Genomic DNA, 17,025 nt, shown 5'->3' on the forward strand with positions numbered 1-17,025 from the left:
TTCTGGGGGGTTTCAGGGAAGGGTTGAAGTTTATATACAGTAATGAAGTTCCACAGTTTGCTCCTTCATTCATATTTCATGCTGTAAAGATTCGACTGCACAACTTTCTCTCCGAACCTCTTTTTTTTATATTTATTTATTTTTCCCATCATGCTTTTCGGTATCTATTATCTGTACATTTTTCTTTCAGACTTTGTATTAGTTTTGCATCAGTGCTGTGCTAAAAATAAAGGAGAGGGTGGGGGTAAACTGTGTCACATTTGACTTGAGTCGTCCTCTAGGCAAGCAGAAATGAGATGAAATGATGTATAACTAATATTCCTAATTACATAGCAGGATGTTTGCCGTCAACTGAAATGAAAAGAAATTATCTGTAACGTACAGCCATAGAAATCTGAATTCTCCAAAAAAAAAAAAAAAAAAATATTGTAACAAAAATCTACCCATCAAATGTCAAAAAGTCTTGAAGTGTTATTTTGATTATAGTCTTATTTATGATACTGGTATAAATCATTTCTTTTGTAGAATTGCATAATTTTGCTTTTACAGAAAATGTATTTGACTTGTAGATTGACATGCAAAATATACATTATGTAAAATAATACATTATGTAAATACATATACATATTGTTATTTATACAGCTGTATATACAGTACATGATGCTTACATCTGTACATGTCTTCTTTTCCAGATGTATTCTGGACACTTGCCAAATAAAGCTCATTCTGATTCTGATTTAAAACAAATATAATATAATTATAAAATTATAATATAATTTAATAATAATAAAATTATATAGAACAACAGGTTGCTGTATGTAATGGGCCATTTCTAAATGTGGGTTCATGTGACAAAAATAGTGTACTTTATTAAATGAGCGACACATCTTACCCCACTCTCCTTTACTCTGCTTGGAGGCCATTTATTGCAGAAAATTACCACCACGAGACATTTCTGTCTGGAAACATACATGAACAAAGATAATTATTGTGAAACCAGCATGTTTTTTTTTTTCATCTTTACTGGCGAAGGACAGATAAAATGAGCTCCAGATATTTTCAATTAATATTTGTCTTTGTGTGTGTGGTTAAATGTGTTAAGAGTCAACACTAGCCAGCAGTTTTATTGGACGTCCCCAGCTAGTTTATAATCTGCGTTTGCACACACATGCACCATGTGGCCATCTCCCATCATCCTCATCCTCATGTTGGCTGCTAATGCTGAAGAAATGGCACTTTAAGTGAGAAAAATAATAGATGCTCATTTTTTTAAACACTTTCTCTGCTCTATCGCTCACGGACATGATGTCTCTCGCTATCTCTCTCTCTCTTTCTCTCGCTTGCTGTCTCTCGCTCTCTCCATCTTGCTGAAAAACAACGCTTGCAATCAGCAGCTCCATAAATATGCACCTCTCTCCAAAGCCAGAGCGATTTCCATAATAAAAGTGCTCAGACAAAGCAAATTGCTACTCCAGCCGATTCAGATTGCACTAATTGACCTGGTTGATGAACATGCTTTTGTTTTATTTCTTTCTCTGTCTTTTTCCGTTCTTATCCCCCCCTCCCCCCTTCTCCTCTCTATCACCTCCATAACTTAACCCAGGACCAACATCCCATTCTATTATCTTAAAACCTATCGCCACGGCAATTAGAGAGGACAACAATAACAAACTCTGGCTTTTTTTGCTTTTCAGGAGGGAGTGGCGTTTCTTAATCTTTTCAGCTGTAGTTCCAGGGGCGTAATTGCACATTCTCCTCTTGAGTTGTCCTTCTCCTCCCTCAAGTACTCAATCATTGGAGACTAATGACACCCTACGCACTCCTATGTTCATGCACAGGGCCACGGGGGACTTTGTTTAGGTTTGGTGGGGGGTCACTCTCAAAGATCCAGTCATGGAACACCGGAAGAATGGCTGCTGGCGTCCTGTGGCAGAACTAACGTTCCCCTTCTCTCTTACTCTCTCTTCTTCACGGTCACCATCCTCCACACGTCTTCACCCTGTCCGTCGGTGTGTCTGTGTGTCTGTGTATCCTCCCGTCACGTTTTTTTCCGCTGCCGTAGTCTTCAACAGGTTCTGTGTCCTGTCAAAGTCATTGTTGCCAAAAGTTACGCAAGTATTGTGTTCAAAATACTCAGTGTGTTTTCACCTATAGCGCCAAAAGATGGGATCTTCTCAGGCCACATTCGAGAAATAGTTTGCCCCGAAATGTTATCATTATTTACTTCCCCCATGATGTTTTTTTCTTTCCTTCGGGAGACACAAAAGATCTTCGACAGTTTTAAATCTCTCAAAATGAGTTTTGAGGGATCCAGAACTTACATTTAGTTCCTCACACAAAGCTATTGAATGGCTTCACAGGACTTGGAATATAGTGCATGACTTTATTTTTTTAATAATACCTTTATGGTGCTTTTTTTGGGCCTTGATAGAATCAATCACAATCCACAGTTTCAGAGACTGACAGTCTCATTTTGTGTTTAATAATAATGCAGAGTTGAAACAACATGGGCTGAGTAATAATGACCAAATGTCAAGTTTTGAAAGGGTTTGGGGTTTTGCCACTAACATTGTTTTTATAATGATATTTATATACACTTTATATAATATTTGTATATATACTCTTTGTATATTTTAAGAATTAAGTTGACAATATTGTATAAAACACAACTTAATGTTTTATTTTCCCATCCTTAAATAAGTTTCATGAATAAATAAAATAAATAATTTTGTCATTTAAAAATGTTATACAAATTATTTATTATATATTATTTAGTGCTGTCAAATAGATGAATCACGATTAATCGATTCCATCATAAAAGTTTGTTTATGTAATATATGTGTGTATATATATATATATATATATATATATATATATATATATATTATCATCATATATATACTGTATATATGAGTGTGTACTGTATGCGTGCGCACACATACACACTCACAGATATATATATGTATATATATATATACACGTATATATATACACACATATTATATAAACACAAACTTTTATTTTAGAATAGATTAATCGCCTTTAATCGATTTGACAACCATTTTTTTTAAATATTATATTATATTTATTATTATATTATATTATATAAACCACAAAGTAGCTAGCCATTACAGCTACGTACTGCAAATGTAAAAATTACCTTTTTTTGTTTGTTTATTGCTTCCCAAAAGCGCCATTCTCTTAGATCATTGTTATAGTTGCGTTGTGTGTTATAGTTTTATAGTTTAAGTTGTGTTTTATATCTGTTGGATTATTGTTTTGATATTTGAGGCAAAATCCAGAAGCTTTAAATACATGAAAGTGCACTTATAGTAGTACACAGACAAGAATATGTTAATATAGTGTAATTATTACTTTTATAGTATTTGCCATTTTATTTGTGTGCTATATGCACTGCATCCAGTTGTAGACTAAAAGGACAGTTTATCTTAAAAAAAGAATAAGTTATTTTTCCTAGAACCATGTAAGAAGGTGAAAATGTGATGAAATATTTAGTTTTCGAGCACACTGGCATTCCCAGCTGCTTGTTTTGAATGCTGTAGCATTTAGACACTTGATGTTGTTAAACCATTGCATCATTTCGCAGAGAGTTTTCACTCTCCGGGAACCGTGGGAAGATGATTTTAGAATTGCATGAAACTTAGACAGCTCACCATCACATTTAAAGCAAATATGTAACGCTAGATCGAACGGCCAGCGGTGTAATCAATAAATTAGCTGGAAAATATTCACGTTTCATTGAAAACCTGCAGGCGGATCATCGGCGCATTGGATACTGAGCCAAGAAAAATATCTAGAAATCACCTCATTTTCACCTAATGGCCTTTCCATGTATATCGGCTTTCCGTCTGGTAGCCTGGCAGTTATCTTGTGACTGTACACATCAGTGCTATCTTCAGCCGACACTAAAACACAATCAACGGCTGCGTGGCTATTCATTTCACTCCCCCTGCCCTTGACCTTCAGGGGATTATCGTTTCACTCCGAGCATAAAAGCCCTGATGCTGCTCATTATTCACATGTCCCATCCCCCCCTGGGAATTATTACATTTGAAGTGATCAGGGCAATTGCATGTGAAAGACACGAGCAGGCAGGTAACTCTGGGCCGAGAGATACTGAGAGGTCGCGCGCCGTGAATGCACAGCTCCGGGTGCTGGACGGATCTTATTAATGTAATGAAACGCTTCCATCTCCGCCAGTTTACTGTGCAATCGCTCCATGTGGACAGGCAGATTGCGTATCAGCCCTCCTCCTCCTCCTCCTCCTCCTCCCCTTCCATGTCTTTCTCCCCCCGTCATTCTTTCTGTGCATTTGTCCTCAAAGCATGCCGTGATGATGCGTCATTAAAAACAGTCTTTCATTCTTTGATTCAGATTGTGTTTAATTTCAGATGCAAGAAACCGAATGCGTTGTATCTGTGCTTTATGCTTTTCCTGTAGGGTCGTTCTACAAAACGGATGCCTTTTATGTACAAAAGAAAAGAAAAAAGATACACAATGCATAACTAGTGCCAACTTTTACTGTGTTAATAGAGAGTTTTGTATTTTTTATCTTTTTTTTGTGTCTTGAGAATGCCATTTTTCTACTCTCTATATAACATTCACATTTTGATGTCCAATCCAATTTTTTTTTACAATTTGTCTTTATTCTGTGTAATATTTTAGTTGATAGTGTAGTACTAAAAAGTTGGTTTTACTAAATTTTTTAACCATATTTTTCCTCTTTTAACTTATCTTATTTATTTAAGATAATAAATGAAATCTAAACAAAATAATTTATAAATAATATATATTGATAAATGTCTATAATTATATTTTAAATCATACTTTTATTTTATAAACATGAATTATTATTTAAACATTTTATTTGAATAATTATTTATTTAAAAGTATATAAATATTATATATTATATAAATTTGTCATATTTTAATTTAAGATAAAAAAAAAATCTCCTTTTGTATTCCGAAAAAGAATGCATTAGAAAAACAGCAGGGTGAGTAAATGATGACTTAATTTTCATTTTAGGGTGAACTATCCCTTTAACCCACCAAAATATATTAAAATGTATTAATTTGCCCTGAGATTTATTCACACTTGAACACGTTATATATCTGATATAATGTTTAAAATCTAAAGACACTTGCTTTAAAGGGACAGTTCACCCAAAAATGAAAATGATCTTATAATTGACACACCCTCAAGCCATCCTAGGTGTACATGACTTTCTTCTTTCAGCCAAACACAGTAGGTTATATTAAAAAAATGTCCTCGCTCTTCCAAGTTTTATAATGGGAGTGAATAGAGACTGAGATTTTGAAGTTCCAAAAAGTGCATCCATCAATCATAAAAGTATTCCATACGCTCCAGTGGGTTAATAAATGCCTTCTGAAGAAAAATATCCATATTTAGAACTTTATAAACTATAATCACTGGCGAGTCGAGTTCTGGTGGGAGAGTGATCCGACGCATGACGTATTTACGAACTCTGAAGCGCAGAGGATAGAGCAAAACTAAGTCTAAAACAAGATTTTTGAAGATAAATGTGGGAGGAGCTTGAACTTGAGTTTGTTGCCCAGCTCTATTTGTTTGAACCACTTTCACCTAAACTTACGCTACTCCTACTGTACATCCTACGTCATGTGTCGGGTCAGAGGTCACTCTTCCGCCGGAACTAGACTCACATACGGCTGTTACCGGAAGCCAGTGATTATAACCCAGTTTATAAAATTAGAAATTTATGAATATGGGTGTGCTTTTTGGAGCTTCAAAAACTCAGGCTCTACTCCCATTATAAAGCTGGGACGACCCATCATATTTTATAATATAACTCTGATTGTGTTCGTCTGAAAAAAGAATTTCATATACACCTATAGTATGGCTTGCGGGTGAGTGAATTATGGGATAATTTAAATTTTTGGGTGAACTATCCCTTTAAAAATAACTTTATCAAACTGGAAAAGGCAGCCGTTGCATAGAATCATCCTGTAATGGATTTTGGGTATGCCATAAGGCTTTCCTTTAGGTCACGACCTCTGTGTTTGTGTGTTTGGTGTACGTTTGCGTGCGTGTGTGTCGCCAGGTCGTCTAGAGAGACGGGGACTGGAGAGAAGCTGGAGCTGAAGATGACTAACATTGGTGCAGATGTGCTGGAGCTGCTGCTGGAGTTCGTCTACACCGGCTCGCTGGTCATCCACTCGGCCAACGCCAAAACCCTGCTGGAGGCCGCCAACAAGTTCCAGTTCAACACCTTCTGCAAAGTCTGCGTGTCTTTCTTAGGTACGTAACTCAAAACGATCCCAACATCCATCAGACGAAGTCATGGACAAGCGACGTTTCTCTCTTTCTGCAGGATGATGTATTCGTTCATTCGGATAAAGGTCAGAGAACAATTGCATTGAAATGTCAAACCCAATGTCTCAATCTCATCCAGCACTGATTATTGCGATCAATACCAAATATGGAGGGAGTTCAGATGGCATGTAGGCGCCCGATGTGACCATCAGAGTGAGGAAAGCTCTGGCAGGAGATGAGGAACAATTTAGGCAGAGAAAGTATGAGTATAGACGGAGAAAGTATAGTTTCTTCACTGTGAACTCTCTTAAACGGGTCATTTGCACTCCAATTTGTGTAATTTGTCCTCTAACAATGAATAGGATAAAATGTCTGACTCAAATTCGATAGCTAACGTTTTATGTATCCTAAATTATTAAATAATTGTACAAAATTACAGATTCGATTGGATTTGATTGACACTAATGCTGCTAACAACTTTGGAGTCTGTGAGATTTAAGCAAAAATGCATTCAATTGTAAAAAATTATATTCTCAAAATTCTTTTGAACTTTCCTTCATCGAAGAATCCTGAAAAACATTGTTTTTTTCACACAATCAGTAATGAAATAGTTTGTAAGTTTTATCATATACTATATATTTGTTTTATTATTTATTGTTTTCCCTTATCAGACTTTCAGTCTTAAAATCTATTTAAAGGATGAAAGTTAGGGAAAAGGGATTTGAACAAAAATAAATAATGAAGACATGGTGAAAAAGTTTTCCAGATGGGTTTATTGTGACTTTCTTTGTAACAAAAGAAAACAAATGTTGAAATCTGTTAGATGTCATAAAAATCACATGAAAGTGCTCTTAGTTGAAGAAACACTCTTATATAATGCTAGTGGAAGCTCAGAAGTGGTTCAGCGAATGTTAACTAATGAAAGAGTCGAGATTTGTGCTGCCATTGATATACTGCACATTTTAAGAATGCGGACAAAGACACACTTTTGTTTTAAACGGTCATTTGATCCGGCATTAAGTTCACTAATTGATTTGTTTCTTTCGAGTCTGCAGAAATGGTCGAGTATTTGGAAGTGTCTGTAAGACCCCGAAAAATGAAAGTCAGCGTAATGCATTCAAGAACAACAGGTCGAAGATTGGTTTGTGCCTTTGGGCAAAAAAAAGTTTTATTGCATGTCAAAGTTACTAAAGTACAAAACAATTGATTAAGTCCAGCGGGGAGTGTTGAAATAAGGGGAGCACAGGTTTGGAAATATATCTCAATGCCGAACTATACGGTCCGTATACCGCATATTATTACCAGAGCGTGTTTTAAAATCGGTTTAGATCAGCTGATATGATATTGGTAGTGAGGTGTGTTAGTGCGGGGCGCTGCTGTTTGTAATGCCACACACAGCACCGTTGACTCAGAAACTTCAGAGCGTGTCTATACACTCATGCCAGGCCGGGCATAAGCCTCGCTCTGCGGTCTGTCTCTGCGGCACGCCATTTATGGCCTCTGGCAGAAACCTCACCTAAAAAAAAATCATTTTTCCTTCCTCCGGGAGTGGAAGAAGACGAGTGGCCCGTTTGGCTTATTGGTGATGGCACGCTGCAGGCCTGCCTCCAAAACACACAGACATAATAAAAGCCCATCTGCCTCCACCAGACGCTCACTGAACCATTTTTACAACAATTTGTACTCTTATGTTTTATTTTGGAGACAAATTGGGTTGCGTAAGACCTGCACAGTCACACCGATGTCATGTCACTGTGGTTTCATGTCGTCCACATTTATTCTGTTTATCTGAATCAGGTTGCATCTGTTCATTCTATTCTCTTGTCGACAGAGACAAACCAAGCACAAGTTTCAATTTCAGTTATTTTTAAAAAAAAATTAACAATTAGATAAAATATTATTTTCTTTCATACTTTTTAAAATAACTTTATATTTTTTTTATTTATTTAAAATGTGCAATTGATATGCTCGCGAGAAACTATTACATGCACACAATAAATGTTCACGTGCACACACAAAAATTTTTTTTCGTGCTCATGCGTTACAATTTGTTGATAACCTTTTCTGCCATCTTACTACTTACTAGTAAAAAACGGGAGCATGGATGTGCTTTAATTAATAGAGAGATTTTTTGCTCAAAATTCGGCTTTCGTTAGAGCATTATCAAGACCTAATGTCCACTTTAATGCGTCCTCTGTGGCGACCAAGAACCCGCGCCGTGAAATGGGCTGATGGAACAATATGTCTGTGTACGTTGCCCTATTTGCCTAATTCCAGGGTCCATAAAAAAAGATTGTTACTGTAAAAAACTCTTAAAAATGTGGCTTTTGTTAGGGCAGTATGTCATATCTCAAGGCCTTGTGTCCTCTTTAACGAATTTAAGTCTGTGGGGGCCGAGAAACCGTGCCGCGAAATGAACTGATGTCAGTGTGCATTGTCCTAAATGCCTAGTTCAATGGTTCATACAAATATTGGTACAGTAAAAAGTGCTAAATTTTGATTTTGTTAAAGCAGTTTACTAATATGATTAAGTTTGGGGTCTGTTAGCTTTTTAAATGTTTTTGAAAGTCTCTTATGCTCATGATCAAAAATACAGTAAAAAAATGTATTACAAATATTACAATTTAAACCAGTTTTATAATATTATACTTGTACGTTTACTTTTAATGTTAAATTTAGAAATGTACAAATATGAATTATGTACAAAAATGTACAAAAATGTAAACCAGTTGTATAGTATTATACTTGTACTTTTACTTTTAATGTAAAATTTAGAATGTACAAATATGAATTATGTACAAAAATGTACAAAAATGTAAACCAGTTGTATAGTATTATACTTGTACTTTTACTTTTAATGTAAAATTTAGAAATGTACAAATATGTTCTTTCTTTCTTTCTTTTTTTCTTTCTTTATATAGGCACACTATTTTTTATCATAATTAATCTTACATTTAATATTTCAGCGCAAACTTGTAATTTAACTTTTTTTGAAAGCTGCAGTCCTTAATTTGTTTTCTTCAAATGTACAAAATGTATATTTTCCATTTTCCAAACCATGTTTTTTTTTTTTTCTTATCCTGAATCACTACAGTACACCTATAATAAGTGTTTATACCCTGGCTATTTTAGACAGGTACGGGTCGCACCACTGCGGAGTATCCCAGTACCTGCGTGACTCTCATAGACATAAACAGAGAGAAGGGGCTCAGGCTACAATGTTCTTTCACAAGACGCATGCAGTTCAGTTTATTAACCGCTAGAGTCACAGACTGCAGCTTTAATTATTCTTTTCAAATTTGAATTTGAAAGAGTCTCTTAAGAAAACACTCAGACTTGGCAATCCAGACTTAGATTCATTCACCACGGCACAAGTGTCAGACTCATATTCTGCTCTTGCGGTGTAAAGTAGGGCTCTCCACTTACAAAAACACACTTGCCTTGTTTAAAACATGGACCTTTGCACCCGCTTGGTCAAATACTTTAAGACGTGACTCAGCGGGACTAAAGATGAGCTTCACCTTGCCTTCTAATCCGTAGGACATCGTCCCAACCCGCTGCACTGAGCTCGATTGATTTGTTCTGTTGTTCGTCTCCGGAATGCCTTAAGCAGGGGCCCCTTTCTGGAGCCTCGAGATATACAGCACAGATAGCTATGCTAGAGCCCTCATCCCCTCTGTGCTGTGATCTTTTATGGATGTGAGCGCCTCTCTTGTTCTCTTCTTCAGAAAAGCAGCTGACTGCAGCAAACTGCCTGGGGGTTCTGGCCATGGCTGAGGCCATGTGCTGCACGGAGCTACACAACATGGCCAAGGCCTTCGCCCTGCAGAACTTCCCTGACGTGGCGGGACAAGACGAGATCCTCAGCGTCTCCAAAGAAGACCTGGTCAACTACCTGTCCAATGACAGCCTGAACACCAAGGCAGAGGAGCTGGTTTATGAGACCGTCATCAAGTGGATCAAGAAGGACCCAGTATGTAGAGTGCAGGTAAGATGTTCACATATGTGTGTGTGAAGTCATTTCAAATCTGTAACTTGACAAGCTACTTATTAAAGTAGTGTGGGTGCTGTAAAACTACCTTTTGTCCTCCACTGTTTGGTGGAGTCGTGGCCTAATGGTTAGAGAGTCAGACTTGTGTAACCCGAAGGATCGGGGTTTGATTTTTTGTCCCAGAGCAAAAAAAAAAGTCTGCCCACTGCTCCGAATGTGTGTCCACGGTTTGTAGTGTATGTGTGTTCACTACTCACTGGTCCTAATGTATGTGCACTAACTTGGATGGGTTAAATGCAGAGGATAAATTCCGTGAATGGGTTACTATACTTGGCCTTCACATGTCACTTTTAAAAAGGTTTGATAAAAAACTTTGATGCGTTTGGCTTTCAACCAAATTAAAATTCCATCAATGAAAAAATCTGTCATTATTTACTCACTTTTGTGTCTTTCCAAACCCATAGAACATACAATTCCTGTACGAATGAGTCTTATGAGCTTGTTCTTTTATGGTGAAGCAAAAAGTGTCTTATGGGCTGGTACTTTTTAGTAAATTAAAAAAACCGAGCACAACCAGTGTAGTGCAGTTCTTGAATAAATTATTCTTAAGAGCTGATTCTTTTTAGTGAATCAATCAAAAACACACTGAGCAGACTGTATAGTTTGATGACCAAACAAATGCGTTTGTGCGAATCAAAAACATAAAGCACAACCAATGTAATCTGATTCCCAAACAACTGATTCTTTTGAGCCATTTGTAGTGAATCAATCAAAAGCATTCAGTATGACCAATGTAGTTTGATTCCCGAACGATTGATTCTTACGTGCCTATTCTTTTTAGTGAATCAAAATCATATAGTGAAGCTCCATAGTCTGGTTTCTGAACTAATGATTTAAAAATAAACCCTTTTATTGAATTAATCAGAAATATTAATCAGAAAACAGCGTGACCAGTCTGATTCCTGAGCGAATTACTGTTATTAGCCTGTTTTTTTAATGCATAAATTAAAAATATACAGTGACCAATATAGTCCAGTTCCTGAATGACTGACTCTTATGAGCTGATTCTTTTTAATGAATCAAAAATGAATGGCACAAACTGTGCAGTCTGATTCCTGAAGAAATGGCTCTTAAACTTAAATGTTTTTAGTTAATAAATAAAAAATATACAGAGTGATCAATGCAGCCCGATTCCCAAAATTAATGTCTTTTTTCAGTGAATCAAAACCATTCAACATGACCAGTGTAGTCTGATAAAAAACTACCTGCTGTTATAAGTGCCCATCAAATCTATTTCTGACCCAGCATACAGATATTGAGTGTTTAAAAAAAAAGGTCTGATAAATTCACCAAGTCTGAACTTTATACGTTTTTACTGTCAGTTGTTCACATTGAGAATTAAAACTTAGCACTGTGACTTCTCTCTGTTTTGTAGTTCTGTGTGAAAGCTGAATTTTTCCCCTTTTTTTTTGTTGAGACACACCAAGGGTTCAGGCCCCCTGAAGTGCCTTTGTTTCTTTATGGATCAAAAGACCTGTCTGCGGTGGGCTAGACAATTCAATAGGGCTTTCTCAAATCTCTCTCCACATTGAAGAAGTTTTGGCTTCCCGGAACCCCGAGAACAAGAGGTCAACACCATTTTGCTGTCCTTGCACTTCTATTTCTGCTACCCTGAAGAATACATTCAGGCCATCCGCAGCAAACATAAATAAGAGAGTGTGAAGCAAAGAAGCGTGCAGGAGCCATCGGCCGGGATCAGATATTCAGGGGCCGTGTGGCATGACATTAGACCCTTTGGAGTACTGATGGGGTGCTGAGACTGTCTGAAATGGATGAGCCATGTGTGACAGTGCTCCTGCTTAAAAAAAAACTCATGCACCACCACAAGTTTCTCTCCGCTATAAAACGCCCCGCGACTGCGCACACGTCATAAACAACTCTGGAACATTGGGCCGCGGATGCATTTTTTACAATCTTTCTCACTGTCTCTCTCTCTTACTGAATTTCACCCCTTTCCAGACCCCGATGGAAGCGTTTTGATTGAATCCGCTGACATTTCCTAAGGATATATCAGCTCCAATTGTCACAGTCGATGCACAAACGCAAAGGCAAATGTTTGTTGTTGCTCTGAGCAAACGTTTGTTCGTGGAGCTCTACAAACACGCTCCGGTGGTCTGAGATGGACGAGAGATGGGAATCGTTTTTGGCCGAAACTATAGATAATGAAAAAATAACAACTTTTATGTTTCACGGTAAATTAGTGGTGAATTAGTGGGCGGCGCGTTGCGCTGTGTACAGCCGCCAGACCTCCATGCGCAGTGATGTATGGATCTTTATTGTGCAATCCTTCACGCCGCTGCACAATTTGCATTAGTTTATTACAGTGAGTCAACATGCTTTTTATGTGCTTGTAACACAAGGGCCCGCGCGAGCCGCTGGGGAAAGAGCCGAGCTTAAAATAGAGCTTCTTACAGCACACCTGGGACCGGCGCCGAGCTCCTGCATAAGATGTGAACGATCAGCCTGTCCTAATGTTAGTAAATGATCTTTCTTTTGTCCTTGGTCCAGTAGTCATACGTCTAGATGGACTGGGTGATTAATGGTGTCACGTGATCTGGATTAGTGTATGAGAAACTGTGGGAAGAAATTGGATTGAGAAAGATATGTCATTCAGAGGTATGAAAGAAGTAGTCAGTGTTTAGCCGTGAGTTTGAACACTTGTCTAATGAATGAGAAGGATCAGCCGGGTTTACTGAAGCATTCAGAACGCACAGATCTGTTCTCAAGCAGACAGACTTTTGGCCCTCATATACTCCTGGAGTAAACATCTATTAACCTGTTAATATGGATGATATTAAGATTTGAACATACAAACTGCTGTGACAGATAGCATGTCTTTATCTTAAAATTAAATTCAACCACTTCTCATAGAAACAAGAACGTGGTCTTATCAATTAATGATATATGCATTCTTGCATACATCATTCTTCATTCTTTTAGACAGACATATTTAGGTGTATAAATATATATTAATCCTGATTAAAGGTGTTAAGTTATTAAGTCAAGAACTTTTAGTGGATTTAAAAAAAAAATTGTCTTGATTTACGGTGAACAGCGGTGGACATTCACAAATAGAAAACATTTATTTTAAATTGTAGTAATAATACAGTATTATTTACTTCATTTTTGATCAAATAAAAGCAGAAGAGACTTCCTTCAAAATCATTTAAAAATCTAACCTAACTTAAACTTGTGAATTGCAGTGCATATTTGTATATATTTGATTACTCAATGTTTATTTTGCCTCCTATTGATATATTGTTTCTATATTTATAATCAACAGATTATATATATATATATATATTTAAATAAAGCTTGCAATGGTGATTAATCTCAGAGGGTTTTTTTTTAAATCCCTATGGGAACATGAATGAGAATTAAAAAAAATTGTGTGTGTGGGACATTTTTGGGAGGATTTTTTTCACCTTCACTGGACAGTAGGAAAAGAGATTGGAAACAATTGGAGTGTAGAGAGGGGATCAAGACCAGGAAAGAACCAAAGGCTATGCCTCATACTTTATTTTATATTACTTTACTTCTTGATCCAAAGTGGCTTAAAAAGTGAGCAGTAACGGCGGTTGCGCTCTATTGAACATACGAGTCACACATTTTGAGTCCTGACTTTCCTGTGAATCAGTTAATTACGACAATCTGATTGCTATCAGCAAATTACAATTACTGGGCAGATATTACATCAACTACTTAATATTCTTGAGCCAGACTGATAAAGTTTATATAATGTGCCCCCACCACTTTTCTCATTGTTCTTATGTTCTTCCTCTTTTGAAGCCCCAATTGCAACGTGTATGTCCTGACTCTACTGTTTTGCCCTTTGCGTCAAATTTGCTTTGGACAATCTGATACTGTAGGCCAGGGGTGTCCAAGCTCATTGAAGTTTCCTGGAAGTTTCCATACTAGAAACCTCCTGGAAGTTTCTAGTATGCTTAGTGTAACTGATGTAGGCCAGTAAGAGCTGTGCGTGTAAACCTCACTCCCCTGGCGTCAAAAGGTGTGCTAGCAACTGATGCTAACAGCTGCGGTCTTTAGCTTTCTTGTTAGTGTGCCCGCCTCCCACGCCGGTTCGAGTCCTGCTCGGAGCGAGTCGAGTAGGTCCTGTTTAATTTGGTGCCGTGACCCGGATGCGAGTGAGGTTTAGGGGGGTGAGATAAACGAACGGAGGCCAGTAAGAGCTGTGCGTGTTAACTTCACTACTCAAAAGGTGCGTTAACGCTGCGGTCTTTAGCGCCCTTGTTAGCGTGCCCACCTCACACGCTGGAGACACCGGTTCGAATCCCGCTCGGAGCGGGTCAAGTTGGACTGATTACACAAGTAGAATCTTGATAAGCTGGTTCAGGTGTGTTTAATTGAGTCTGGAGCTAAACTTTGCAGGACAGTGGTCCTCCAGGAGCAGAACTGGACACCCCTATTGTAGGCTAAGATTACTTTGTTCAAAAGAAAAAGCGAGCTTCATAGTCTGACTGCCACCAGTCACTCAAATAGCATGTGCAAGCACAAAAATCAGAATGTGGCAATGGCTTTGATAAACCTCACTCTCAGTGCCATGCGTTCACCTGCCGGGACCGAGCAGCAGTGACTCCGTCACTCAAACGCTGACTAAACTTCCCGAGATTGCTAACAGCACGGCACTGGAGGCGCTAAAGATCAGGCCCCTGCCCTGCCGAGCACGAGTCAAAAACGCCAGACCCTTTCCGCCTCCTCCACGGCACGTCCAGAGTCCGACCCGCATGCTTTCAATTACAGACACCTCCCCTCCCGCCAAGTCCCGTGCAGCGGAGCCATTAGAGAAACGCCCTGGACGATTTCATACCACGCTTTATCATGACCGAACGGTGAGGCCGCCTGACAAAGAAGGTTGATTAATTGCATCTCCTTTGAGGAGAGAACTAATATGCAGCTGAAAAGAATGCTTAATGATGGTTTTTGCACATGGGGGCAATCTGCATTCACCCTCGGCAGGGAGATCTAATTCAGCAGTCAGAAAATAACAATGGATGTACCAGCGTTGATGCTCTGTCCTGGCAGACAGCACTCATTAGTTGCCGGGGTCATGTTTGACTTGAGGGCAGAGGAGAATCTTCCCATTTCAGCCTTTTAATGAGATCAGAACTTGTTGAATTTGCAGATGTTACTGAGGACTTCAATCTCACCCCTCATTCAGTCGGAGTATAAAGACATGCAGACTGGATTATTAACAATTCGAAATAACAATTTAGTCTCAATTAGAACTGTTAGTATAGTAATATATAGCAGTGAAGTGCATGAGTTTATTATCGTTTGCAGATAAAATGTGCAGGCTGGTTATTAGTCTTAGTATTTTTATATTATGGATATTAAATATACGAGTGCTTAATTTCACATCATAAAAAAAATGGATCTTTCTGGCCCTGTGGAAAGAGTTTGATCTACTATGTAGAGTTTACAATGCAAAGACATTAGCCAATAATCAAACATGCTCTGCTAAATTCTCATTATTTTTATACTGGGAAGATTTATTCATTTTAGTGAATAAGGTGGACGATTCATATATAAATGAATCAGTTTAAAAATATATTCTTCAAGTTCACATCTAACATAAGTTTGTGTTTACATAATATGTGTGTGTACATATATATATTATTATATATATTATATGTCTGTGTATATATATGTCTCTGTGTTTGTGTGTATACTGTATATATATGTGTATGTATATACACAGACACACACATTTTGTGTGTATGTGTGTGTGTGTATATATATATATATATATATATATATATATATATAGACATGTATGTATATATATTACTGCGGTCAAATCGGTTAATCACGATTTATGATATAACCAAAACAATTATAATTTTACTTTTATTTTTAATGGATGTTTTGAATGTTGAGAGAACATTCAGAAATTACATTTTCATAACTTAATAGGAACATTAGCAAAACATTCTTGGAACATATTTCTGTTTGCAGGGTTTACACGGTTTCGTTTTTTTTTTTTTTTATTCATTTGATTCCAATGCTTAATGGGAAAGTTCATTAGTTTAGAGCTCTTTTTTTCTGATTTGCTTTGGATAAGATGTTGTTATTCCTCTCAGAGCTGGTTGGATTGGTTAATGTCTTAGAACTATTTATTGAAGGCATTTTTGAAATGTGAAAAAGAGAAAAATAACTGACGAACCAAGACTGCTGAAAAAACGGCCTGTCACTGTTGAGCTTCATTGAGACGGTTAGTCAGGTTCGGTTCCTGTGCGTATAACTCTGTTGTGTTCACTCTTTCAAAAGCTGTAAGCCAGACATAAGGCCAACTGAATCTCGCTTCAGTGCGCACAGACTCTTCCCTCCCTTCACCACTGTTTCTCTTAGGAGAGGACACCCCCCAGCTGAACTCCTCTGTCTTGTGTGTGAGAGAATATTTCAGTGGCTCATTTCTTTCTTCCTGGCTGATGTTATATTTAAGGGAGACTAAATAAAGCTTCTCCACACTCGATATCTTCTGCATAAAAACAACATGAGGCCTCTCACACACATTTGCTCTGTTCCTAAACCTGAGCTGCCTACAGAGACAGTCTTTTAAGATATTGTCTCTGAGCTCTCGACTGAAAGGCTTTTGTAACAAAAAAAAAAACGCCTCATAAGATAACTTGTTTTGGACCGA

The 17,025-nt window shown here is 37.6% G+C and overlaps 1 protein-coding gene across 3 annotated transcripts in view; it reads left to right on the top strand.

Moving 5' to 3' along the window:
* klhl29 (kelch like family member 29) overlaps positions 1-17,025 on the top strand; it is a 253,702-nt gene that overhangs the window by 183,154 nt on the left and 53,523 nt on the right. For all 3 annotated transcript variants that reach the window (XM_079584475.1, XM_079584477.1, XM_079584476.1), the window contains 2 exons: positions 6,102-6,298; positions 10,042-10,301. In XM_079584475.1, coding sequence (XP_079440601.1) covers positions 6,102-6,298; positions 10,042-10,301 — 457 coding nt within the window. The remainder of the gene's footprint in view (positions 1-6,101; positions 6,299-10,041; positions 10,302-17,025) is intronic.

The sequence above is a fragment of the Phoxinus phoxinus genome (genome assembly GCF_949152265.1).
Source record: "Phoxinus phoxinus genome assembly, chromosome: 16".
Taxonomy (NCBI): Eukaryota; Metazoa; Chordata; class Actinopteri; order Cypriniformes; family Leuciscidae; genus Phoxinus; species Phoxinus phoxinus.